This window comes from Heliconius melpomene, chromosome 2 (genome assembly GCF_056956725.1).
Source record: "Heliconius melpomene rosina isolate 202511_hmr_F chromosome 2, ASM5695672v1, whole genome shotgun sequence".
Classification (NCBI taxonomy): domain Eukaryota; kingdom Metazoa; phylum Arthropoda; class Insecta; order Lepidoptera; family Nymphalidae; genus Heliconius; species Heliconius melpomene.
The window spans coordinates 9,033,969-9,059,242 of NC_140390.1; the positions used below are offsets into that span (position 1 = coordinate 9,033,969).

Genomic DNA, 25,274 nt, shown 5'->3' on the forward strand with positions numbered 1-25,274 from the left:
CGCCACTCAATACGCAATGTCTCCACAATTCGGCGGAAAGTGGGAAACGGAAAGGTCTTATGGGAACAGTGTCTTAAGAACAGGTTCCCTTTTGCCCACCCTGCTATGTGTGGGGTACAGCGTGAAACTAAAAACTATAATCATTAAAATCCGAAGTAGCTTCAATTAATAGAACGGAATGAATTTGGATAATTGGACAAATGTAGAAAAAAAAAACTTATAACCTCTTTATATCAACATATTTATTTATCACCATCAAACGCTTGATCAAACTGTTCATTAGTTATCTTCCTCTTCTTCAATTTCTTTATCAAAGCCACGTCGGCTGCCAACTCTTCTAACTCTTCTTGTGTCACTGCTTTCCTCTTCTTACCTTTACCTGTTAAAAATATCATAAAAAAAGATTTATAACATAGTTAACCCACCAAAAAACATTTTCACAGCAAAATGTGTACAAATGCCTTTTCGTTATGGTAAGTTATGGACGTCCAAGAGGACGGCATTTCCAGAAAAAGTGGTTTACGCTTCGTTTAATACGTCTTGGAGATAAAAGAATCGCTACCAATATACACTAATCCAACTTTTTAATCTAGCATGAATTTGTAACACATTAAATATAAATGTTTCTATTTTTATAATTGTTACCTTGTTCATTGTGTTTTATTTTTAATTCTTTCCTTTTCTTTCTTTTCTCCTTCCTTTCTTCTTTATTTTGTTTTGTTTGTTCCCATGGTTTGGTTTTTACCTGTAAATTAAATGGATAGTTTATATTATTGACGTGATAACGTTTTATAAATCGATGAACGCCGGCTGTACACACGAAGAGGCACGTCTCTTTGTCACGTTCTGCCTGAGTCGATCGTGCGAGCGAGAGCGCGAAACAAACGATTGAAAAGATTATTGAAAAAATAATAATTTGAACTTCTGCAAAAATTATTCAAATTAAAGATCATTCAGTGATAATAATTCAATTTAAATCAAGTATACAATTTTTCATCAATGTTTTCTTATGACATTATCACGTAAAGTAATCGTCTGTAAGCCAACTTCACAAACTACCAGTTATTTTAAGGTTGTTTTAATTTGAATTATTTTCATACACTTTTTTTAGAAAGATAAAGTCTGCTACCTAATAGTGTGTTTAAAATAAAGAATGGAAAAGGAATAAAGGAAGGAAGGAAAATGAAAGGAATAAAGTGTCTTGGCCTAGAAAAATATATATTCCAGTTATATATACGTATTATAGTATTACGTAATATATCGATTACCATTTTCTTTCTTTTCTTGGATGGCCACATCCCAGTCTTCTTATACTCTTCCAACTTCTGCAACCTACTGGTTTCCTTTTGCTTATCTTTATACGGTATACTATTAAAATCTATTTTATCTTTAGGTCCCACAAATTGTTCCTTATGTTCTTCCTTTATTTCGGGCATTAGAGGTAACTTGAGTAAACCGTAGCTAGTTGCTATATGGCCTAAAGGAAGTTCCTTTAGTTGCAATAATATATTGCATTCGTGTTTAGAATATGCCCGTATGTGCGAAACGAAAGCCTTTAGTCCTTTGTCTAGAACGGATCTGTCTTTTTTTTGTTGATCGTGTAGTATTGTTAGTACCTGTTGGTAAATCAATCTTATGGTAAAGAGGTTTGTCTAATTGAATGCAATTGTCAATTTCAATTGAGCTGATTGATAAAATGTTGTTTTAATTTTCATTTTTCATGTCACAAAGTTAGTTCTCAAAGTATGAGAAATTAAAAAAGTGATTGTACTTGTTTTTTTTTATTATTTTAATGGCGGTGTGATTTGGCAAAATTATTTTAAGCCGCTGGAGTTTTAGATTCAAATAATTTATTATGTCTTAAGAACACAGAAGGTGTGGAAAAATGATAATGCTGAAATCATTTTTATATTTATTGCCTTTTGGCACTGATTGAATAAAATTGTGTTGTTTTATCTGTATTTTATACTTCCGACTAATTTGAATATTATCACTTAATTTCCTCGAATTTATTAGTGTGTAATTTCTCATTCTGAATGGCTTTAAAAGACAGTACACAATGACATTTTGACATATGATGTAGCTGTTTTCAGTTGGCGGCAATGGTAATAAAGAGCTCAGATGTCTTGCCTTTTATGATAAGATCTTCTATTTAAGACGATACTTTCCATTGAAGAAATTATGAATAAACAAAAACTCACTTTATCCTTCAATTTCTGAGTAATCTTTATGTCATCACTGGATTCCCTCCAATCTGTCAGTTCCACTTTCTGATTAGCCTTTATAAATGGCACGTAGCTGTCTTCAGTTGGCAGCAATGGGAGTAAGGAGCAACCTGAAGCCCCACCTCGCGCAGTTCTACCAACCCTGTGAACTAGTGCCGCTGGACTGGTTGGAGGTTCCCATTGAAGCACCCATTGTACTTCTGGTATGTCGAGACCTCTGGAAAAAATAATTAAATTTTCTGATAAAACATAAGTTAGTAACATTCATTTAATAAAAACTTCTACAAAGCTAAATTTTTAACGATGTAGAATAGAGTTTTTTTTTATTAGTAATATGAACTATTGTGCAAGTCCTAATTGCCTTAATGCATCAGTATTATTTCAGTTTAAAAAATGGTCATTAAATGTTAGGCCTATCCTGACTATTTATAAACACTGTTATAGATTCGATCCCAACTCAGGGGAACAAATTATTTTTATTTCTTTATTTTGACAAGATAAAGAGCCACTCAACACACATCACTCGTTCTGATAAAAAGTGGAGAATGGAGTGAACATCAGATTCTCTCTACCTATTCTATGTGCGACACAAAGCCGTTATATACAGGTGAAGCAGAGTAAAACATTGAGATGAGGGCAACTTAGCTTTATCTGATTAGCGCAGGACATGCAAAAGTGAAGGTATTTTTATTAAGGATGTAAGTATATATCAAATATAAAAATTATCTTATAGCTATAGATATATGTAAATAAATAGTTAAATTTGTTAAGATAGCTATGTTAAGAACTTGAAAATATTATCACTAACCTTGCCAATAAATCCGTACACAATAAAATAGTATTATCAGATGCTCTAAAATTCTCCAAAATTTTGCTTCTTTTTTGTTTCATTTTCCCATGAATAGAAAATATTTTTATATCGGGCACAAATACCGGTAACACATCAGCCCAATAGTCGACACAGGCACAAGTCGGTAAAAAGAATAAACCTTTTAAAGTTTTTCTATTTCTAATAAAATTCAGTAAAAATAGAAATTTATCCTGTGGTTCGACAATTACGTAATAATTTTCTAAAGATAATGGAGTACTAATGGAAGATTTTTCTTTAACACTTATTAAAACTGGATTTCTTAGACCAGCTCTGACCAAATCCTGCAGTTCCTTAGTTTGTGTCGCCGAAAACAAACCAGTTCGCCTCTGTCTGGGTAAATACTGTAATATTGTTGTAAGAGTTGCAGTAAATCCTAAATCTAGTAACCGGTCAGCTTCATCCAGTACTAGAAATTCCTGAAAATAATTTTAAATCATATACTGTATAAATAAATGTCTATATAAATAATTAATAGAGTGTATATTTTATTTGCATTATGATATATTCCAATGCTATAAAAATCATATTATGTATATTATACCAAATCTTTTAATCTTCCAGGCAAATTTAAATATTTTCTCTCTGCTAGTAAATCTTGAAACCTCCCAGGAGTACACACAACAATTTGAGCACCTTTTTGCATACTTTCCGCATCAGCTTCTATAGGTCTGCCGCCAACCAATAATGATAGAGTTATATGCTTTAACTCAGGTTCTTCTAAGAATTGTTGAATTACCTGAAAAAAACAGTAAAAACAACAACATGATTTTAGATTATTATTTTTGACATTGAATTGTGTCCGTAAACTTGCAATGTCTCAAACATTGGATAGTGTGTTGTGAAGACAGGGTTTTAACTGTAGGGTCCCTCTGTCTACTCTGCTAAATGTGGAATACACAGTGAAGCAAAAAAGCTAAGAATTGTTCAGAAAGCTACTACCAGCTAAGAGAATAGTAGTCAATAAAGCCCCATAACTTAAAGGGCAAGAGATAAAACATGACTCTAGAAAAGGTCTAAACCTTTCATAGTAATATAATACTTATATAGAATGTGTGTATTGTGTAATAATTACTTTATAACCTTGAATTTAAAGTAATAAATTTGAGATCATTTAAGATTTTTTATTTAAAATTTGTCTTAAATAAAAAAAAACCTTATGAAATATTAATCAATATTTGAATTTACCATAAATATCTGCGTAGCCAATTCTCGAGTCGGCGAAATAATAACAGCATATACAAAATCTTTTCTCAATGGTGTTTCTTTTTCTCTTTTCATTAACATTTCTAACAAAGGAACTACGAAGGCCAACGTTTTGCCGGATCCTGTTACAGCTTCAGCAACTACATCTTTACAAGACAAGATAAGAGGAATAACAGCCGCCTGTATGGGAGTTAACGTTTTAAAACCTTGCTTATTGATACAATTTAACACTGGCAGTGATAGCGCAGGTGTGACTTTTGACCACACTTTAATAACCATTTTCTTTTTGTATTTTTACCACTTTTATTAATGAAATCTTAAATGAAAACATACTGCTTTGCACCGCATGAGTTTGACTTTGACATTTGTAGAATGTAGCGTGTGTACGAATGACAATTGCTGTGACAATGACAACTAATGTCTGTCCTAAAATGGACAGTGGAAGATTAGAAATAATATAGTACCGTATACTCTATTATTGTAATGCTGCAAGTTATTGTTGTTTTATATGTATTACTTATAAAATATGATATTTAAAATCATATTTGCGATTTTGAAATCTTTTGGTTTCAAAACGCATTGTAATCAATAATCAATATGGCGCATGTTGATATGATAAATTGACAGCTGTGTTTTGTCTTTGTACTTAACGTACGTTGCGTTGTTATGTTTCTTTTATATCGCCAACACTTTAGGAACAGTTATTAAAATGACTAGACCGTTTGGCAATAGTGATAAACGATTTTCTATTGACGACGCCTTCGAGGAGGAGACTGATGAAGCTATAAAAGTGTACGGCGCAACGGGCGATAGGTCCCCTTTACAGAATAAATTTAAGAATGGAAACGATTATATAGCGAGGTATTTGTTTTTCACCTATACTTATATATCCTTATAACATTTCATTTAGAATATTATATAAATTACTGTTTAACCATGCCTAAACTACCATAATGTTCATGACCTTTGATGATTAATCTTAGTGGGGCAAAGGCTTTTGAACTGTAGCAAAGCCGTTATTAGCGCCCCAGAGATCTGGCTTAGTTTCTAACACGCTAATTATACTAAGTAAATACTTATTAGAACCAGTGTGTTAACAAACAACGGTAGTCTTTGTAATACAAGTATTTCCGTAATTTGTTTTCAATGGCTTGGAAAAATCAGTTTGCTTTATTTTAAAAAAGTACATTTATTTAGCCTTGATAAATAGATTATGTGATGCAAATAAGGAAGCCTTATTAACATGCACAGCGGGTATATTTATAGAATATTAAGGCTTGCTTAATGTGTGATTCATTCATACCCTTTCATTTGTGTTCCCAATCTTATATAAATATTTTTTTAATGTTTAGCATTACATTAAAAAAATATTTATATAAGATTGGGAACACAAATGAAATTTACAATATATATAATTCAATATACATATACAATATATTAAATAATTTCAATATTTTACTAAACAATTGATAGTGAAACATTTTTTTTGAATAGTGTTAATGCATAGTCATATGACTTAGTAAATTTAAATATTTGTTTAAAAAATAAACAAGAAAGTATTTTTTTACATAACATTATTTCATTTCATATCTTTTTAAATTACCATATTGGTTTGACCTTCTAATTTTTTTATCTCATGGCTGGCAAGTTTTGTATTGATTGAATTTTTTGCATTTACTTGTGATGCTTTTTTATGAGATCCAATTTATTTTTTAGTAAGCCTTAATTTTTCTGCAAATAAGCAATTCTTGTGGAGAATTGGATTATAACTTCAACATACACAACAATATAACATTTTAAAAAAACTGTAGCTTTTATCAAGCCAAAATTTAACAAAGAGAACATAGTGTAAAGACAATCTGTACTAAAAGAAGAAGCACTTAGCATTATAAACATGATAGTTTTGAGTTGTCTTCACACACAATCAATTTACCTGTTCCAATATAGCATAGTGCTGTATTGGGTTCTGCAATTTAACACTCAACGTCTCATTTTAGAAAGTGGAGAACGGAGTGCCTTTTCATTAGTTTTCTCTACCTACCCTGCTATGTCCAATATAATGTAAAACTGAAAAATGTAATTACTGAAGCTGGTTAATAAGATTTATTTGAAGTTAATACATAAACATAGAAATTATTATTTATCCAATGAACTAATGTAATACCATCATTAAGCAGCTACTATGTCTGATTGTATACTGAATAGTCAGTTATTGTGGTTTCAGTTCCCACATGAGGAACTGTTTAAATTTAAATTAAATATTTTTATTTTGTCATTTCAGTTTGTTAAAATAATGTATAGGTATAAAAATAAGTATAAAAGGAATGATGCATTCATCACTAGTTCTTATGCCTACTCAAAATGATGTGCAAAATGCATAATTAAATGTATATTAACAAATTTCAAAAAAATTATAAACAAAACCTAAACTTATTCAACATTATAACTATCCGAATGTTACATTTTTGCATAATCATCATTGTTCTATGTTTATTACGAAATATTCATTATCTTAATAGGTTAATGTCAAATCACATTAAAATTTTTAGTTAAACTGCTAAGGTTCGTATTTATAAATCACTCTCAAGTCTGAGATCGATCTTGAGATGCCGTTTTTATTGATAGATATATAATTTATGAAAGAGAACGACATTTCAAGATCGATCTCCGACTTCAGAGCGGTTAATAACAACGGGCGCCATTCTATGAAAACATGGCCGCCAGGATTATGGAAGAATCCTTGGCTCTCGTACTCTCAGCCTGTTGCTGTCGAGAGAGAGCACGGTGAGGTATTAGTGGGTAGTGTGGACGACCTACATCTTCCGACCCATGAATCCCACATAACCCACTCGAGTCCCCACGATAAAAAAAATGTAGAAAAAACATAATCATGTTCGGTCCAATGTATTAGAAAGGCCACTTTGCTTGTACCATGTATGTTGCCGACCTTTTTTTTCCACCTGACATTAGGTAATATCGGTAGCTCTTTATGATGCCTTAGCATTAATAAATTTAAAGGTCATTATTGTTGATCAATATCGAAACGTCGATCAAAAGTCCATAATATTTGGATAATATTAATATTAGTATGCAATAGAGGCCAGTCGTAGTGCAGAGGCACAAGCTTGTGACTGTAAACGCGACAGGTGGGTTCCATTCACACTCGAGGAAATTATTTGTTTGATATTTTAATTTCTTCGCCCTGATGTCGAGGCAAAAGGCGGCGTTGAGTTTCGCTACTCAACACGCAATGCATTTAGTATTGTGCGAAGAAAGAGGAATTTCTTTTAGCTATAGGTGGCCATTGCCTACCCTGCTGTGTACGGGATACCGCTTGAAGCTATATAGAATGCAATAAATTTTGTTGGATAAATATAAGCGATAGTTCTGGGTTCCGATCCTGTTCGAAGAAATAATTAATTAATCGGAATTACATTTGATTTCGTTAGATAACATTGCGGCGTTGGGTTCTGCAATACAAAACGCAATTTCTTAAAATGAATAAAAATATGAAAACGTACGTTCTATTGCTTTGTTTTATCTTTGCGCCATTTCGTTGCCTAATTTTATTTTAGGTTCTTATCAAATTGAAATCTAAATTTTAAAAGTAAATTGAGTTCTTTTATGAGATTACGTTGCTCGTTGTATTAGACGTCTGTAAGTAGAAGATTTGTTATATCAGCTTCACGCTGTATTTTTCACACAGGCAGGATAGGCAGAGATAACCTAGTGTTGAGACACTCTTTCCCCATTTTCCTCCGAATTAAAAATATTAAATATTTGATTTCCTCGAATGAGAATCGAACCCGCAAACTATCTCGTTCATAGTCACTCACCTGTGCTCCTGCGCCATGACTGGCCTCTGAAGATTTATTCAATAAAGTATTGTAATTAAATATACTTTTTACACAATATGTTAAGGATTGCACATTTATTTGCAGTGACTAATGTGACTCTTTATATTGTTGAGTTATTAGAATGACAGGCTATCGTGTAATAGTAAAATAGCGTCTGACTGTAAACGTAATGGTTGTGGGTTCGATCCTCACGTAAATGATTTTTTTTTATTTTCAAGCTCTGCACGTTAACTTCCCCGACATAACATGTAATGTCTCGAATTCGGGCGGAGAGTTGAGAATGGAGTCAATACTCCATTGTGTATGCCGCATATAGCAGGATAAATGAAGAAAAAATTAGTGTCAATACACTATTTTTTTCTTCATTTATCCTGCTATATGCGGCATTATGGGTGAATCTGAAAAAAATATAATTCTGGAAAACAGCATAGGCCTATGTTTTCTATTACGAATTTACTTTAGTGCGAAAATATTTGAATTCATAATATGAAAAGTTTAACGTAACAGAATTGGAACCTACGGCTCCTTAATACGTAAAGATATAAAAGAGAAATTATTTATCAGCATTTTATGGGGTAATCAAGATATCATAGTAACGTGATACTTTGTTAAGCACTTTCTGGTAATTTAGAGGCATATCGTGTTTGATAGTGAGTTAGTTAGTTGGACTTCATATTATCCGAGGAAAATGATAATTATATAGAATTACTTCTGGGTCGAATCGAAACCACTATTTCTTTTATTATAATTATACATCTCAGTGTCAACAGCAAGGTGTTACTTTATGTCTTACCCATTTTCATTGTTTTTCATAAACAATTTTCGTTTTGTCACATTTTTTGAATCACACATAATACCTATATAAATTAAATATTTTTTGTTTATATTCAGTAAAAAAACAATAGTCAAATATAAATATATATACCTATTACCTATATAAATTGCAGATAAGGAATAGAAACTAGCTTACTTTGTTTTTTCTATTCATATGAAAACCTCTTTTTATATAGCTGTAGGTAGCATGCAAACATTCTGGCAAAATATACATCTTATTTAAATATCAACATTATAATAATTATCAAGTGGGTATAAAATTAATACCATAATTCATGTAATGGTTACCGCACAAGCAGATAACGGCGAAAAGTGTAAATATATATTTTTCGTTTAAGTCATTGACTCACTATGTAAAAGGTTGTTAAATAATTCAATTAGCTAAGCGATAACAAAAAGTTTTGATAAAATGTTTTTTTTATTATAAACGAGTATGTAGCAGTGTTAAGAGTTAAGAGTGTCTATGACACTAGTTCTTCACATTTTTGAGATACCTATATATAATTTATGAATCGAATAATCAACAGCGTTTTCCTTTAGAGACACTACCCTTTTGGTGCCAGAAACCAACGTCGCACCTTTGCCAGAAAACAATAGATGTTTTCATACATTTAAATATATTATGTAGATAGTAGATACTTCAAGATTCCTTCCTAGATGCGTCATAATAGTATCGGTACAATTGAAATATTTTGTAAAAGGACCTTGGTTTAGCGCCTTAATTAAGATGACTGTCTTAGATGTCTTAGATGAAATAATGTTACGCCAACTCATAAAAGATCAATAACAATTTGTGAAAACAAAAAAAAACCTTAATAATATTGGAAACTTTTCTCTTCTTTTCTTTTTTTTGTGTGTTCAGTTGCGGAACTCAATGCCGCGCTCTTTGCCTCGTTATCAAAGCGAGGATGAGGGTATATCATTTTCAAAGCTACTTCTATGGACAAGTTGTTTTTGTTCCTTTACTTAAAGCTAATTTAACCGATGTTTAACGATAGTGAGTTTGTGGCGCGAGACCAAGGTCACGCAGGTGTATAAGCGTGCGGCTGTAAACGTGACAGGTTGTGGATTCGATTTCCACTCGGGGAAATGCAATATTTAATATGTTAATTTCCTCGCTCTGCAAAAATCGCTGCATTTAATTCCGCCACTCAACACGTAGTGTCTTAACATCTTAGTGGTTCCCAGGTTCCCTCTGCCTACCCTGCTGTGAGCAGGATACATTGTGAAGTTAACGATAGTAAACTAACACAATTTATTTTTTAATTATTTCAGCAAAACATACAAATGTTCAGAGGACACGACGTCACGTGACTCAGACTCACTCATCCACGAATACGTAGAACCGACGCAATCTCTCTACTGCTGGAACCATCCGAAAGTTAGGGAAAATTGGAAAACAGTATGTGCCGCGGTCATACTGTTGTTGGTCGGCGTTGGTCTCCTGGGTATGGGAGCCTTCGCTGTGGCGGAGCCCGACAATGGGCTGCAAGGTGCAGTATTCTTCGTCGCCGGCATGATTTGCTTCGTCCCTGGCGCGTACCATGTGGTCTATATCTGGTTAGCCGCCCGAGGCCAAAGAGGCTACGATTTCTACCACCTCCCACTTTTTACTTGATTTCCTTATGTAAATCTTAAGTTGTTTAAGTAAAAACGAAATTGACGCGCTCTCTATTACCTATTGTCGCCGAAAACATCTTGTAGGGCTAGTTATCGAATTATTTTATCTGTACCCGCGAATCTTTAGTGATATATTGAATCTGTATTTATTTCGTCCTGCATTTGACATATTTTCTAAACGAATACTGTCCAAGATTTTGTATGTATGTAAGTCATTAATTCACACCTTCGAACCAGCTGTGATTCATTGTTTCATCTCGTAAACAATTAGCTACAGGGAAATATGATGGCGTCAAACCATTAGAATTTGATTTAATTTTAAGAATTGTAAGACTTAAGCTGAACCGCAATTGGCTCGATCGTGTGAATCATACTTTTAAAAAAATAATAATAATAAAATCATTTATTAATATACTTATTAAATTATTTAAATTAAGGCCCGAAAGGGGAAACGTATTTAGAAACTCTTGAAGTGCCTAGTCAATATCTATATATAGATATTGAAATATCTAGTTTTGTTAGGCAGTATACTTATAGGCACATGCGTAATTTTGTTTGTGTAAATGGTTTTCTTTTTTTTTATGTGAAATTTGTCCCACGTTTTATAATTTAAATGCCTAGGTTGTTTCTATTTTTAGTTTTTTAACATAATAAAATCGTAGTTATTGATCTCTAATATACATAAGTGATTAATTTTTTTTTATATTTATTTTACATCTTGTGCAAAATTTAAAAATTATAAGTTTCTACTAACAATTTTTATTTGTTTGGTACTAATTAATTTATTTTATTTTCGTTTATTTATTGGAATCACACATATTGAATAAAGCTACTATTCACTGATGGCAAAAAAGTAACTAAAAAAACTAAATAACAAAAATTAAAAATACGTGAAAAAGTAGTTTTATTTAATAGAGATTAACATGCCATTAATATTTTAAAAGCATATTATTTTTATTTATATCTTCACTTTTCCTAAGAATTTATGGTTTTGTCATTATACATACAATACTTTTAGCGAAAGTATAAAAGTCGAGATAAAAAAGCAAAATAAACATTTGTTATCAATAACGTACTTAGGTAAATAAGTTTTTATTGTCCGCCATAGACAGTGTAGTAGTATTATCTCTGTTACTTGATAAGAACAGAAAGAGAAGTTTTTATTTCGTTACATTTTTTGAAATAATGTACTCCGCTGTGTGTAAATTTAAGTAAACATCAAGAAAATCCTAAATTTATTAATTTTCATCTTGAAATTGGCTCTCATACTTCATGATGTATGAATTTTAAACATCAAAAAAATCCTTAAGATTTATTTGATCCTCACAAAGGGGCATGAATTCTTTTCATTTCCAAGCTCTGTTAAAAAGACATAGCGCGACACGCGGCGAAGAGTTACACCAGACACATCAACTAGAATTTAATTTAACTATTAAATTTAATGTCAATTGATGTTTCTGACTACAGTTGATTATATTATTTAACTCAGTTTGAGCATTTCTTTGTTCTTAATAATTTTCGTATAACATACCTTTTTGTAAACCGCGCATAGAAAATTATTTCTATGAAATTCTACAGTTACTGGCAATATTTTCACATGCAAATGTCATTATATCTAATTATTATAATTAATCTGTTATTGTTATTTAGGCCGTCGTAGCGCAAGGGCACAAGGGTGCGGCTGTAAACGCAACGTTAGGTTCGATTCCCATTGGGAGGAATGAAATGTGGCATACTTTCATGTAAAAATATGATTAATAAACCTTCGAGGCTGTTAGGACACAGTGGCATAACACCTGACTGTAAATACGACATCTGGTAGCTTGATTGCCACTTTAAAAACTTTCTCCCTGTGCCTATATGAATCAATTTTCGTCATTGAGTGTTAATGTACATTTGCATTTCAAACATCATCAAAAATTATAAAATAAAAACTGTAAAACTTTTATATTTTTCGGTTACTCTAAAAGTACTACAAGAAAGGTACTGGTTAAATATTAATGTATCCAATAGATAATAAAAACGTGTTTAATGTAACTTAAGCTTTTTGGGTTCCATATCCAAAGGGTAAAACAGAACCCTATTACTATGACTCTGCTGTCTGTCCGTCTGTCGCCACCCACCAGGCTATATCACATAAATACAGACAGCAGACAGTTAAATTTTCTACAAATAATGTATTGGTTGCCACTATAACAACATATACTAAAAAGCAGAATAAAATAAATATCTAAAGGGGCTCTCATACAACAAGCTTGTTTTTTTGTTTTTTATAAATAATGGTATAGCAGCCTCATGCGAGAGTTTGACTCGCACTTGGCTTGTTTTTTTATGTATATCTGTTTATATATACTAGTTTTATTTTACTCTATTGCTCATTCTATAATTGTATATTTTATCTGTAAACTATTTTTTACTGAAGTAAAGAGAAAATTATTTAATATTTTAATAAAATCTATAGACATGATAAATAAGGAATTAATCTAAACTTTTGCGGTAATAATAGTTTTACTAAGTCATTAAAATATTATTGTTAAGATTTTTGTACCTTAATTTTATTACCCAGTTAGTTACCGCCCCCCAAGTGTTCTGTGCTTTCTAATTTTTTTTGACTGATTTTAGTGTTTCTCATTGTCTTAATGTCATAATTGATTGTTCCTTACTCTTTCCTCTAGTTAAATTAGGAATTAATTGTATGTATTGATTAGATGAAATTGTAAATATTGGTAATATAAAAATAGTAAAATCTGAAGAGTTGTATTATTTATAACCTAGCACAATTATTAGAATGCATTTATGGTAATGTTTTTAACTGTGAATAATCGTACACTGAATAATAAATGTAAATCTTAAATACAATGATTTTAAAAAAATCTTTTCATAAAAGTGCAGGTTTTACTTAAAAGCCGTGTTTAACTTAAATTTTTTATAATAAAACAAATATTTTATGTTAAGTGTTTTCTTGCCACTCTTTTTAATTTAAAATGTTGCAGAAACCTAAGTTCTCCATTCCAGTTTCTCAATACTTCCATTTGCTGGACATCCATAAGGTCCGGCATTTCCAAACCGCAGGTTTCAAATTCTTCTAGCTCTCTCTTCTTCGTTATGTTAATGACGTCCTCTCTGCTTGCATGCTGACGACTTTTCCGTTGCCCTATCGAATTTTTCAATGCAATTTGCTCTAATTCCTCGTCAAATCTTGATAAATATGTTTCTATTAAACTAAGTGTTTGTTCTTTAGTTAGTATAACACAGCCTTCAGGTATCCTCTGTTTAAACCACAAAATCTTTTCACCAATTAAATTTTGTTTGATATGGGTACCAAGTTTGTTATTATTTTTCTTTTCGTTTTTAACCATTTTTTTGGCCATGGATATAGTTTTTCTGCTGTTTGGATGTTTCAGTTTGTCAATATTTTTTATTTTCGGCATTTTGTAATATTATAAATATTAAATAATAATTAACAACCCGCGAAGAAAACACGTGTTTCTGATTATTTCGATACAAAATACAAATGTCACTTTCATTTGTCAAAACGACACGGCATGATATAAAAAAACAATTTAAAAAGTATAAATAAATAAGAAACTAATCAAATAAGAACACATAGGGCATAAAATAAACCCGAACCTTAGATTAACATTTATATGATTTTCTTAATTTCATAAGTTGTCCCTACTATAGTAGCCAGAGAGAACAGAGCTCCAAACACTACTCCAAAAACAAAAGACTGTTACTGAACAGTATGGACACCGTACTTTTTTCACCTCGTACATTATTTTAACTGATGCATGAGGACCCCCCAGAGGACATTTATGGGACATGTCCTCTGGGGGGTCCTCATGCATTTTACGTAGCCTTCCTTCAGTATCGTAAAAAAATCAGCTTTGCGTTGTATCCCGCACATAGCAAGGTAGGCAGAGGGAACCTATTGTTAAGACATTCCTTTTCCCATTTTCTGCCGAATTGTGGAGATATTGCATGTTAAATGGAGGAACTCAACGCCACGCTTTGCTTTGACTCCAGAGCGAAGAAATGATAATATAAATTTAAAATAAATCTGGAATTTCCTCGAGTATTGATCAAACCTACAACCAGTCGCATTTACCGTCACACACTTGTGCCTCTGCGCTACGAATGGTGACAATTAATATAAATTAAAATAAATAGTATTATTCGTGACACTCCGTTACTACTTCAGTTCAGTTAATACGCCTAAATGCCATAAACAAACAAGTAAAATGTCATTTATATTTTGACAATTGAGCAATACTCAAGTTTGTGAAGTTTGTATATTTTATTTTGTAATCCGCCGGAGGTTGTTTTTCTTCTTATTTGTTATATTTTGTATTTGTTGTCCTCATTCATCTTACACATTCTGTCTTCTAATAATCTAAAATGATCAGGAGACCAAAACCTGGCGACAGTGAAGATGACATTCTTCGAATGCAAGAAGAATTCTTAAAGGATAAAAACTTTCAACCGGCAGCACAAGTAGTTAACTTAAGGAAAACAGAACATCAAACTACTAAAAGAACTAGCCCAACCACTTCGAGTGCTAGAAAACCTTCAAAATATGCACAGTCTAAAGGATTGGCGAATAATGAGAAACGACCACGTATAGAAACCAGTACTGGGGCCCTCATGGGTGACATTTTAGAAAAGAACATGGATGAAACCGAAGAAAAGCCTCCAGAACCTGAAGACGACAAAGTATACTATCCAAAAGTTATACCAACAATTCTTGGTGACATTGTAGAGAAAAATTATGATACTGTTCTAGACTTAGAATTCAAAATGCCATCTAAAGGATTCCCTGAGGTAACTAAGCGAGATCCAAATATAAAACCAGATGCTAAAAGCATTCATGCAATTCATTTAGAAAAATTAAATGAAGAAAAAGAAGTGAAAATGGAAATTGATCAATCATTAACATCAAAATCTACACTAAATAGTATAAGTCAACTAAATATACCAAAACAAAGCTTTATTATTTCAAATCAAGAAGCCGATGCTATTCACACTGAAAATATTAAAGTATTAAATGAAATGTCTGAAGAACAAATATTGCAAGAGCAACAAAAATTACTTTCTACTTTAGATCCAAAATTAATTATTTTTTTAAAAGAAAAACGAAAACAAACCAACACTACCACAACAGTTGAAAAACCACCAAAACTACATTCTGTTGATAAAATGGATACTACTGAGACACCATCTGAAAGTAATATAAATAGAAATGATAATAAATTTGAAAATGATTCTCTTTGGGAAAATGATATTTTATCACACCCACAAGTAAGCAGATGGCTTCATTTTGAAAATTTAGAAAAAGATAAATTAGAATGGATGAGAGGTATTGAAGAGAGTGCAAAAATCAAAACAAATGAACCATATGAAGCAAGGTTTGATTTCAAGGGATACTTATTGCCATATACTATAGAATATACAGAAAAAACTAAGTCTTTGTTTCATCATGGAGATGAGCCTCATAGGCCAGGATATTCTATAACTGAACTCTTTGAACTGTCTCGCTCAAGTGTTACCCAACAACGAGTAATGGCTCTAAATACTTTATCTGGAATCCTAGAATACAACAGTACAGGCATATACAAGGACATTATCGAAATACCTTTAAGTAACATTTTTTTTATTATTAGATTTGCTATGGATGAAAATAAAATTATTTTGTTAGAACCTGCATTAAAAGCCATGAGAAATTTGCTTGTGAATAGAATAGATGAGGCATGCCTTGATGCTATGATAGGTTTTGAAGAAGGCACTTTTCAACCATGTCTGGAAAATGATAAATCAGAAATTGAAGATTTGAATTCCAAAGAGACTGAATTACAAGATTTTCATTTAGCAGAAATAGATCTTGTAACAGCTATTTTAAGAACAGACATTTTGCAAAGGATATTTTATATTCTAGACAGTGTCAAACCTTCTTTTAACTGTGTACAATATGCACTACAGATATTAACAAGATTATCGAGAAACTCAATAGAAACAGCCAGAATTATGGTTGATACTGATCATTTATTAAATGCTATAATAAAATATTTCATACCAACAACAAGTATAAATTTTAAATTTGATCCAAATATAGTATATAGGAAGCCAATTTTAGCTGCATTGAAACTAATGAGGATTCTATCATTACAATGTAGAGAGATAGGAGAAATTTTAATATCAAAATATGACTTACTTAAACCTATATCAGAATATATAAGCTCTGGAGTTGATGGCACATATGGACTACGATTACAAATAGAGGCATTCTGTATTTTATCAAATTTGCTAAATTACGGACTTGGAACAGAAAATGCATTGTCAGTATGTCCCCTTATAGTCACTACATTATATAAACATGTCCAAGGGACAGATGTGTATATCAGTTCTTCAGTAATATCAGCTACCCACGCAGCTGTAGTACTGCAGTTTATTAACAAACTTTTAAACTGTAACATGCTCAATTTAGATGGGTATAAAAAACAAATATATCCATTATTAAAGGAAGGAGTTCAAAAATGGCTAATACAAACTGCTCATTTGGATAATTTCACATGTGGACATTTGAGGCTACTTTGTTCAGCTCTCGACTGTTGCAAGACAATTTTACAAAATGAAAAGGTTACTTTAAAATTCTTAAATGATATTTTAAAAACATTAGCAATGTCAAATGGATTTATTATTCTTATAAATAGTCTTTTATCTAGCTCCAATCTCCTCTCTAATATAGATGAGAATGATTTATATTTCATTAAAAATCTTGTAACTCTAAAAACATCTGTAATAGATTCAGCACAAAAAGTCCTCCCCATGCTGAATATAGTTTCACCGATACCATTTTTAGTATCACTATTTAAACTGTTAAATGTAATTGTTGATAAGGAAATAGGGAAATTATATGTAAATCAAGTTTTGAACTATCTAACACAATTATCAAAAAAGACACCGAGTCTTACTAATCATTGGTTTTCCAGAATGGAAGTTGACTTTGTCTTTAGTATTATAAGGCTGGCCGTACAAAGTGATATTTCAGAAGCCATAAAGGACCTTATATATTCTGTTGCAAATAAACTGTGTTACATTTTGAGAGTTGACAAGAAATATGAGTTAGAATATTTATTTAAACATATAATTTTTAACAAGGAATGGTTCACAGCTGAAAGATTGTTTAATCTTGTATCATTGTCTGAGGCTAACAACTTTAATAAAGCACTAACTAATATTGAAGATATAAAAATTTGTTATAGTAGGATTATTAAACTTAATGATTTTGTATTAACTGGTAATATTGTATTAAGGCAATGGCAGGAGCCTGTACTGCCTAGAGACTGGATATATTTACCAATTTTGTCTTTATATAGCGAAAGCCAGGATGTCAAACCTACACCTACTGTACTTGGTGAGCATGCAGATAAAGTTACAAAACAACAAACTTTAGAAAAAGAAATAATAGTAAGATGCAACTTAGAATGGATTTTGTTTAATGAAATATGTTTCCCTGATCTCCTAACTGATATCAGTCATACGGACAGATTTTGTAGACTAATGTGTGTCTTTCTCTGTGATAATTCATTATTTTTGGATGATCAAATCAAAATTCTTTTGAAGAAATGCTTGCAAATCCTTTACAAGAAGAGTGATAAATTTAATTTTGATAAAGAGTTGACTGGCTTGCATAATTTCCAAGATTTTTACACTCAACTATTGGAACAGTTTCAGTCAGTCAGTTACGGAGACCATTCATTTGCGTCATCTATTTTAGTTCCAATTGCTCAAAGGCACAATGTTAAATGGCGTAAATTATTATGGTCTGAGTATGCAGGTTGTCTCAGAGCCTTAGACTGTTCAGAAAGTGAATTGTGTTACACATTAAATGAATATCTACATCCAGAAGAAACAGAGGAGACTCTTTTGAAATCTTATTTTAGAGCTTTGTCAAGCAATTTACTAAGACCTGGAACGATTGCGTATAAAATTGCACAACATCATGTTGAATGCTTTAAAAAGAGAAAAATTCATACTGATTAACTGTAATATAATGAAAAAATTTGTTTAACAAATTGTAAATATTTGTAAATAAAATTTTATAGGACATTGATGGTTTTTGTTATTTTTAATTTATTTAGAGTGTAACATGCCTATGTAAATAACAATAGTGCGAATAAAAAAAAATAAAAAATATATAAAATAATAAACAACTACAGGTCCCTGTCAGATTTAATTGGTTGAAGAATAGATACCGAGTGCTAATCCTAATGAAACATGGGCTTGTTTTTAGTTTTATTCAGTCGGAATTACGAATCCAACGATACCTCAAATATGTAAATCATTTCAGCTACTTTAGTTAAAGAAATATTTATTTACAGTTTATAAGTGATGAATATATTAAATTATAATATATTATTATTGAAAGTTTATAAATTACCAAGATTTGAATGTACCTACGTACACTATTAAAATTTAATAACTTTGAAGAGATTTATCCTCTACATAAGTATGTTTCAATAATAAATACATAAGGTCAGAGAGAGATTGAGAACAGTCGTAGCGCAGTGGCACAAACGTGTGAACTGTTTTCGTGACAGGTCGTTGGTACGATTCCCACTCGAGTAAATAAAAAAAAATGTTTCATTGCTCTGTTGTCGAGACAAAAACGCGGCGTTGATTTCTGCCACTCAACACGCAAAGCCTCCAGTTTTAACACTAGGTTCCATCTACCTACCCTGCTACATGTGGGATACTGCCTGAAGTTAAAAAAAAAAAGTAACAAGATCTTACAAAAAAAACTATATTACAATTTGTATTGTAAAATTCGATTTAAATCTGCTTGTATGATCAGTTCAGAACAAATTACCTCACCAATATGACAATCAATGTTTAAGACACGACGAGATTGCGCGATTTTTAACACGGCGTCACTTTTAGGCTTGATTTTATTTTCACTCTTACTGGTAAATTGTATAAATATGATATTAACTTTTGATTTAAACAAATTTCAAGATTTTTATAAGTTTTATGACAAATACAATAACTGTTTATAAATAAAGAAAAAATTAATGAATGAATCGAAATGAAACAAAAAAATATATAAATTGAACGCATCCAAATTTTGGCGCGAAGAAAGTAATCAAACTTGACAGTTTAAACTTTGAAAGGACGAGTTTGACAATTGTCCTATAGTGTTTTTAGCAGGTGTTTTAATTTCTACTGTTATATTTTATAAAAGCATGTCTTCGTAGCATCGTCTTAATTTTGAGCTTGTTTAGCACATAAAATGTTTATAGAAGATATTAAAAATGATTTTTATAATGTTCTTCTAGGCAACGTTAGTATATCAAGATTTTAAAATATGTTTTATATTGGTTATTGTTATTTTCAATAATAAATTATTCTTCCAGAGGGTTTTACTTCTAGTGCATTACGATGTTGATGCGATTTGTGCGTGCAAAATACTACAAGACTTATTTAAATGTGATAATATTTCGTACACCTTAGTCCCAGTTGGGGGTATATCTGAATTGAAAACTGCTTACGACGAAAACAATGAAGAAATCAAATATGTTGTACTTGTGAATTGTGGCGGGACCATAGACTTAGTTGATATACTTCAGCCTGATGAAGATGTAGTTTTCTTTGTATTAGACTCTCACAAACCAACTGATATTTGTAATGTATATAGTGATGGTCAGGTAAGATATTTATGTACTTTTCTTACTTTCACATTGTTGCCTTCGTATAGCATGGTAGACAGAGGGAACCTAATGTTAAGATACCACACCACCCCTTGTGTCACAAACATGTCTCAAACATTGTTGAGTAGCAGCGCTCAATGTCATGCAATGTCTTGTTACCAGAGCATGAAAATAAAAATAATTGATCCCACCAATTAGAAATTGAACTTACAACCTTCGTAGATACAGGGAGATGTTACACTGCTCTGACAATTTAATATTTATATTAAATAAAAATAATAAATAAAACTTCAAAAGTAACTTATCACAATTACTCCACAATTCATTAAGTGGAGAATGGGAACACAACGAGGTGGAGGTTCCCATGTTCACTCTGCCTACCCTGCTGCATATGGAAACAGTGTGAAGAAACAAAATGTTCAACAAAATTATAACTAAACTAAATTATAACAAAAAAAACTATTGTAAAATAGATCCATGGTAGTAATTTTAATTGTTTTTTTTTTATTCTAGGTGAAGCTTATATATAAAGATGAAGGAGAAAACATTCCAAACTTTGATGATATATTTAAAGACGATGAGGAAGATGAAGTAAGTGTTTTCAACAATATTTTATAAATATTGGTAAAATACCTTGAAAATTTTGTTACAACTACATTTGTATATTTTTAAGTCAGGGTCATAAAAAATAATAATAACAAACAAAAAAGCTACAAAAAAGAAAAATTACTAAAAGAAGTAACTTACTCTTGGTTCATTAGTTCTACTTTCGATATTTTATAGCTTCATGCTGGTTTCAAGGGTAGAGGGAAGCTGCCAGTGTACCACTAAATATTTGAGACATTGTATATTGAGAGGCAGAACTCAATGCTGGTCTTTGTCATGTCACCAGAGTGAGAAAAAGAAAATATTAAATATATTAGTATTTTGTATGTATATTGGATTCTAACTTCCAACTGTCACAATTTATAGTCACACATACTTTAAGATTCTTTTTTATTTTGTTACAGGAAGAGGAATCTGAAGTCAGGGAGAGTATCGAAGCTGTTGTGGAGAAAAGGAGGGAGAGAAAGGCTTGGGAGGAGAGACGACACACCCTCATGTTCAATTACACACAATTCTCTTATTATGGGAAACCTGTAAGTAATTATTTATACTCTCTATTTTAATAGTTTTACAAAATGTTATTTGAGGGACAGAACCTTTGAACATGCTATGTAGAAAATATGATGGTTTAAGGGCGTATTAGATGGTGTTAATACTAATTTCGTTATGCCTACATTAATATATTTGGGGTGAAGTACAGCTAAAAAAAATTATTAAATTTTTTTTTTTTTTCTTATATAAATAATTTTATTCCAGAGTGCCATCATAACTCTAGAACTGGCAGTTCTGATCTCCCGTTGCACCCCCTCAGTGTTGTGGAGTGCGGCAATTGCTAGTTCGGCACACTCGGCCTTGCATCTCAGATCTCCGGCGCGAGCTCTATTAGATACAGAACCTTTGCATAGATATGTGGCTGCACAGAGACATGGCGATAATGGGTGCACAGTGAGTACTGGTTTCATTCTTTTTTTTCAATTTTTGTTTTATTGGGTCAATAAATAATAGTTAGTGGTAAAAGATGAGATTATTTCTAGATTCATAAGAGAAAAAAAAAACATATTTTTCACTTACTTTTATTGGATTGAGCTGTAACAAACTTACTATATAAATTAAAGATATATTCCCCCAGTCAGCTCGCGTAGTAATCGAGAAAGACGCGTGGCTGCCGCTGTATCGCTGCTGGTCGCTGGAGCGCGCACTCTCACACGCCGCCTGCCTCGCGCCCGCCCTGCGCCTGCACGCGCGCTCTGGCGCCGCGCGCCTTCGCCAGCTGCTGGCTGACATGGGGTGAGTGAGTGCCGATACGACCGACACCGCCGACACGCGCCCGCCTCGCGCGTTTAACTGAGTTCTAAAAATAATGATAAATATTGTTCATCATCATTATCAGTTCGTCTGCACTTCTTATATTTTAAATTACACATTATATAACCTATTCTTTATTTTATTTTGACACTGTATCCTGTATTCAGGAGGGTAGACAGATAGAATCTAAGGTTAAGTTAATTTGGTTCAGTCCCAAGTTAGTTCTTATAGTTACTTTTTTTTATATATTTTTTTTTTAATATAAAAGGCAATCGTGGCACAGTGGATCGAGCGATTCCCGCTCAGAGGAATGAATTATTTAATATTTTCATGTTACTCGCTCTGGTAACAAAACAAATCGCACCTTTGAATTCCGGCATTCAACATGCAATGTCTCGAAAGTTCGACAATTTGCAGAGAACAGAGTGGCTTAACACTAGATTCCTTTGTCTACCCTGCCATATATCTCATATACAGCTGAAGATGAAAAAAATTAAATATACATATAATTATGTGTCCACCTTCCCCAGCTTCCCCCTTCAACAAGCGCGCCAAGCCTACACCTCAATGGACGTGGACCTCCGTCACTCCCTCCTCTCCTCTCTGGAGGCTGCCACAACTAAACACAAGTTACCGAACCCCACCAAAGCCTCGTTCCAGTTACAACGGCTGCATTCACCAGTTGTAGCCGCTCTTGACGTCGTTTACGCTATCATGGCGTTGATTGAGAATGTAAATATTATGTTTTCGGCTTATTTATACTTCTGTTATCCTTTTCTTTAGTTTCATGCTGAATTTCGCATATAGAAGGGAAGGCAGAAGGAACCTAGTATTAAAATAATCTCAAAATGTCTCGTATTTGAGAGTTACGTTCTTAATTTTTTTTTATAATTAAAGCTGATATTTTTGGTTCTAATATCCAGCTTGCTGTTTTTCTTTTAAAAAATCAATATTACACGTAGTCAATGTAAAATGTGCAAACAGTTAAGAACAAAATCAGCTTATTTTATTTATTATTTTTATTTGGCTCTTCTCCTATAATTAGTTATCAGAGATTATACACAGATGTGATTACTACGCATTTCCAAAACTCAATAACTTCAGAAACGATACTAAATAACCAGAACCCGCCACATTCCAGGATACAATCCCCCGCTCGGAGGGATTCCAGCTGGCGCTGGCGTGCCTACAGGTGTCCGGAGACGGGGAGTCCCTGAGGCGAGGCGTGTGCGCGGCTAAACGCTGCCTGGAGGCGGTGGCGCGGCTGGCGCACGGCGTGCTGGCAGCCCGCGGACTGCTGCTCGCGGGGCCATTTAATTACTTTATTGTGCAAGAGGTTAGTACTTTAAATTTTAATTGTACGTTGTCCCCACACCTTATATAAAAAATATTATTTTACTTCCAGGGTACACCTGAATCATCAATACTCAGTGGTCCCCTCTGGCTGTCTGAGGCGGCGCGGTGGGTCGCAAGTTCGAGTTCCGGACGACCACTTTTAGCTACTTCTTCTAAGGACTCCAATTGCTTGCTTTTGGGTCTACCGCCTAAATTTCAGCAAGAGCCTAGAAAGTAGGTTTTTTATATTGAATATATATAATTTTTTATATTGAAAGTTTATAAGGATGGATCTTTGTTCCAGTTTTACGCAAAAACTACTAAACGAATTTAGATAAAACTTAATGTAATAGATCTTAGTAATACATCTTTTGAGGCCATCTTAGGACGATTGGTAGGTGGTTATGGACTCATCTTCCATTTGGCAAAATGAATAATTGACTCATTCATTTTGTTATTATTATCTTTAGATATTATATACATTTTTTTTTACTTTTACTCTTTGTTCCACATATATGTAGATTAGATGTGTTGAGTGGCATTGAGTGACTCAAGGATGACAAACCCACAAGATTTGCCCAAAGGGGGGGATAAAATATTTAATACTTGCATAAATATCATAATGGGAATACTACTCTTAACACTAGGTTATCCTGGTTCCCTCTGCCTACCCTGCTGTGTGTGAGATAGAGTTAAAATCTAAAATTATATACACAATTAAACTTTATTTTCCAGTTTATTTGGTGCAGCCTTTGAACAAGCGGCCACAAAAAGTGGAGTGACCGTCTCCTTGGACCATGTGGACTCTTCTATCATAACATTGCCTTTATCACAACGGGCTCAATTCTTAGACGCTTTAACCGCTTTATTGGCATAATATTGTAATAAAACTTAAAAATTAATTGCTGGCTGTAAACATAACGGTTGTGGGTTCAATTCCCACGCGAGGGAGTTAATTATTTTCATTTCCTTACCTTGGTGACATTTTGAAAATATATATATATATGACAACATGTTTCTTTGATTATAATGAGTTGTCTTTAAATTGTTTAAGTTAGTTAAATTTAAAATACAATTATTTAAACAACATAAAATGATTGGTGATGAACTTGACGCAATTATTGACATAAAAATTCGGTGCTGCAATGCAACACGCTGCTGTTTCATGTTTATGCGGAAGACGACTAGTATGGAAACCGCAAAGGGGAGGTGACATTTAGTTGCTAATGCGCGCACGGGCATACAAATCTATGGACGCGGTGACAGTTGCGTCACCGGCGTGTTGCCGGCCTCCGCGGACAAAAAGTCACCCAAGTGTACATTAAGTGTAATGTACACGGTGACAGTCGCGCAACAGTCACGGTGACAAAAATCACTAGTGCGCGCTATACCTTAAACCTAATGTCTAATTTACTTTTTTTATTGACTTTTGTTTATTTCAAATTTTACAAGTCTGTCAGTGCTTGATACCGATTTCCATATTAGTTAATGGATGTGATTAAATAAATTAATGTTAAGTTAATTATAATTATTGATCTAATGACGTATAAGTTTATTTATTTGTTTAAAAATGAAATAAATGGTGTACCTAATTTTTTTAATTCTTTGTTTTTTTTCTCCACCAAAAGAATTTGTTAAAAAAATATATAAATTTCTGAAATTACAGTAAAGCATCATAACCTAATATTTATATTTCATTTCGTACAAAATAAAA

At 32.4% G+C, this 25,274-nt stretch overlaps 5 protein-coding genes across 5 annotated transcripts; 3 read left to right on the forward strand and 2 right to left on the reverse strand.

The window, feature by feature from the left end:
- Nucleotides 1-222: 222 nt before the first annotated feature.
- On the reverse strand, nt 223-4,677 carry LOC146540783 (putative ATP-dependent RNA helicase DDX55 homolog). Its single transcript, XM_085203206.1, has 7 exons — nt 4,282-4,677; nt 3,638-3,832; nt 3,034-3,512; nt 2,202-2,442; nt 1,269-1,616; nt 646-745; nt 223-379 (listed from the first exon to the last, which is right to left on the reverse strand). Exons 1-7 carry the CDS (start codon nt 4,576-4,578, stop codon nt 243-245), a joined length of 1,797 nt encoding a protein of 598 aa, XP_085059332.1. The 5' UTR covers nt 4,579-4,677; the 3' UTR covers nt 223-242.
- A 224-nt stretch (nt 4,678-4,901) lies between these two features.
- LOC146540784 (transmembrane protein 134) lies at nt 4,902-13,362 on the forward strand. Its single transcript, XM_085203253.1, has 2 exons — nt 4,902-5,160; nt 10,266-13,362. The coding sequence occupies exons 1-2, from the start codon at nt 5,009-5,011 to the stop codon at nt 10,606-10,608; spliced, it is 495 nt and encodes a 164-aa protein (XP_085059379.1). The 5' UTR covers nt 4,902-5,008; the 3' UTR covers nt 10,609-13,362.
- Nucleotides 13,363-13,521: 159 nt separating this feature from the next.
- Nucleotides 13,522-14,152, reverse strand: LOC146540785 (translation machinery-associated protein 16 homolog). Its single transcript, XM_085203266.1, has one exon. The coding sequence runs from the start codon at nt 14,039-14,041 to the stop codon at nt 13,556-13,558; it is 486 nt and encodes a 161-aa protein (XP_085059392.1). The 5' UTR covers nt 14,042-14,152; the 3' UTR covers nt 13,522-13,555.
- A 704-nt stretch (nt 14,153-14,856) lies between these two features.
- LOC146540786 (RNA polymerase II-associated protein 1) lies at nt 14,857-18,716 on the forward strand. The gene has a single exon (XM_085203276.1). It carries the CDS (start codon nt 15,009-15,011, stop codon nt 18,648-18,650), a length of 3,642 nt encoding a protein of 1,213 aa, XP_085059402.1. The 5' UTR covers nt 14,857-15,008; the 3' UTR covers nt 18,651-18,716.
- A 1,048-nt stretch (nt 18,717-19,764) lies between these two features.
- Cdc45 (cell division cycle protein 45) lies at nt 19,765-25,161 on the forward strand. Its single transcript, XM_085203289.1, has 10 exons — nt 19,765-19,947; nt 20,021-20,311; nt 20,828-20,905; nt 21,325-21,453; nt 21,677-21,865; nt 22,050-22,207; nt 22,756-22,957; nt 23,367-23,561; nt 23,631-23,794; nt 24,296-25,161. Exons 1-10 carry the CDS (start codon nt 19,897-19,899, stop codon nt 24,435-24,437), a joined length of 1,599 nt encoding a protein of 532 aa, XP_085059415.1. The 5' UTR covers nt 19,765-19,896; the 3' UTR covers nt 24,438-25,161.
- The last annotated feature ends 113 nt before the right edge of the window (nt 25,162-25,274 follow it).

What these genes read in the sequence shown, in the direction of transcription:
- LOC146540784 (XM_085203253.1), top strand. Translation starts at nt 5,009, where the DNA reads ATGACTAGACCGTTTGGCAATAGTGATAAACGATTTTCTATTGACGAC. An exon ending in GGAAACGATTATATAGCGAG is followed by an intron (nt 5,161 to 10,265) that starts GTATTTGTTTTT and finishes TAATTATTTCAG; the next exon opens with CAAAACATACAAATGTTCAG.
- LOC146540786 (XM_085203276.1), top strand. Translation starts at nt 15,009, where the DNA reads ATGATCAGGAGACCAAAACCTGGCGACAGTGAAGATGACATTCTTCGA.
- Cdc45 (XM_085203289.1), top strand. Translation starts at nt 19,897, where the DNA reads ATGTTTATAGAAGATATTAAAAATGATTTTTATAATGTTCTTCTAGGC. An exon ending in ATAATGTTCTTCTAGGCAAC is followed by an intron (nt 19,948 to 20,020) that starts GTTAGTATATCA and finishes TTATTCTTCCAG; the next exon opens with AGGGTTTTACTTCTAGTGCA. An exon ending in ATTACTTTATTGTGCAAGAG is followed by an intron (nt 23,562 to 23,630) that starts GTTAGTACTTTA and finishes TTTTACTTCCAG; the next exon opens with GGTACACCTGAATCATCAAT.
- LOC146540783 (XM_085203206.1), bottom strand. Translation starts at nt 4,578, where the DNA reads ATGGTTATTAAAGTGTGGTCAAAAGTCACACCTGCGCTATCACTGCCA. An exon ending in TGGCTACGCAGATATTTATG is followed by an intron (nt 3,833 to 4,281) that starts GTAAATTCAAAT and finishes TGTTTTTTTCAG; the next exon opens with GTAATTCAACAATTCTTAGA. An exon ending in TGTACGGATTTATTGGCAAG is followed by an intron (nt 2,443 to 3,033) that starts GTTAGTGATAAT and finishes TATTTTTTCCAG; the next exon opens with AGGTCTCGACATACCAGAAG.
- LOC146540785 (XM_085203266.1), bottom strand. Translation starts at nt 14,041, where the DNA reads ATGCCGAAAATAAAAAATATTGACAAACTGAAACATCCAAACAGCAGA.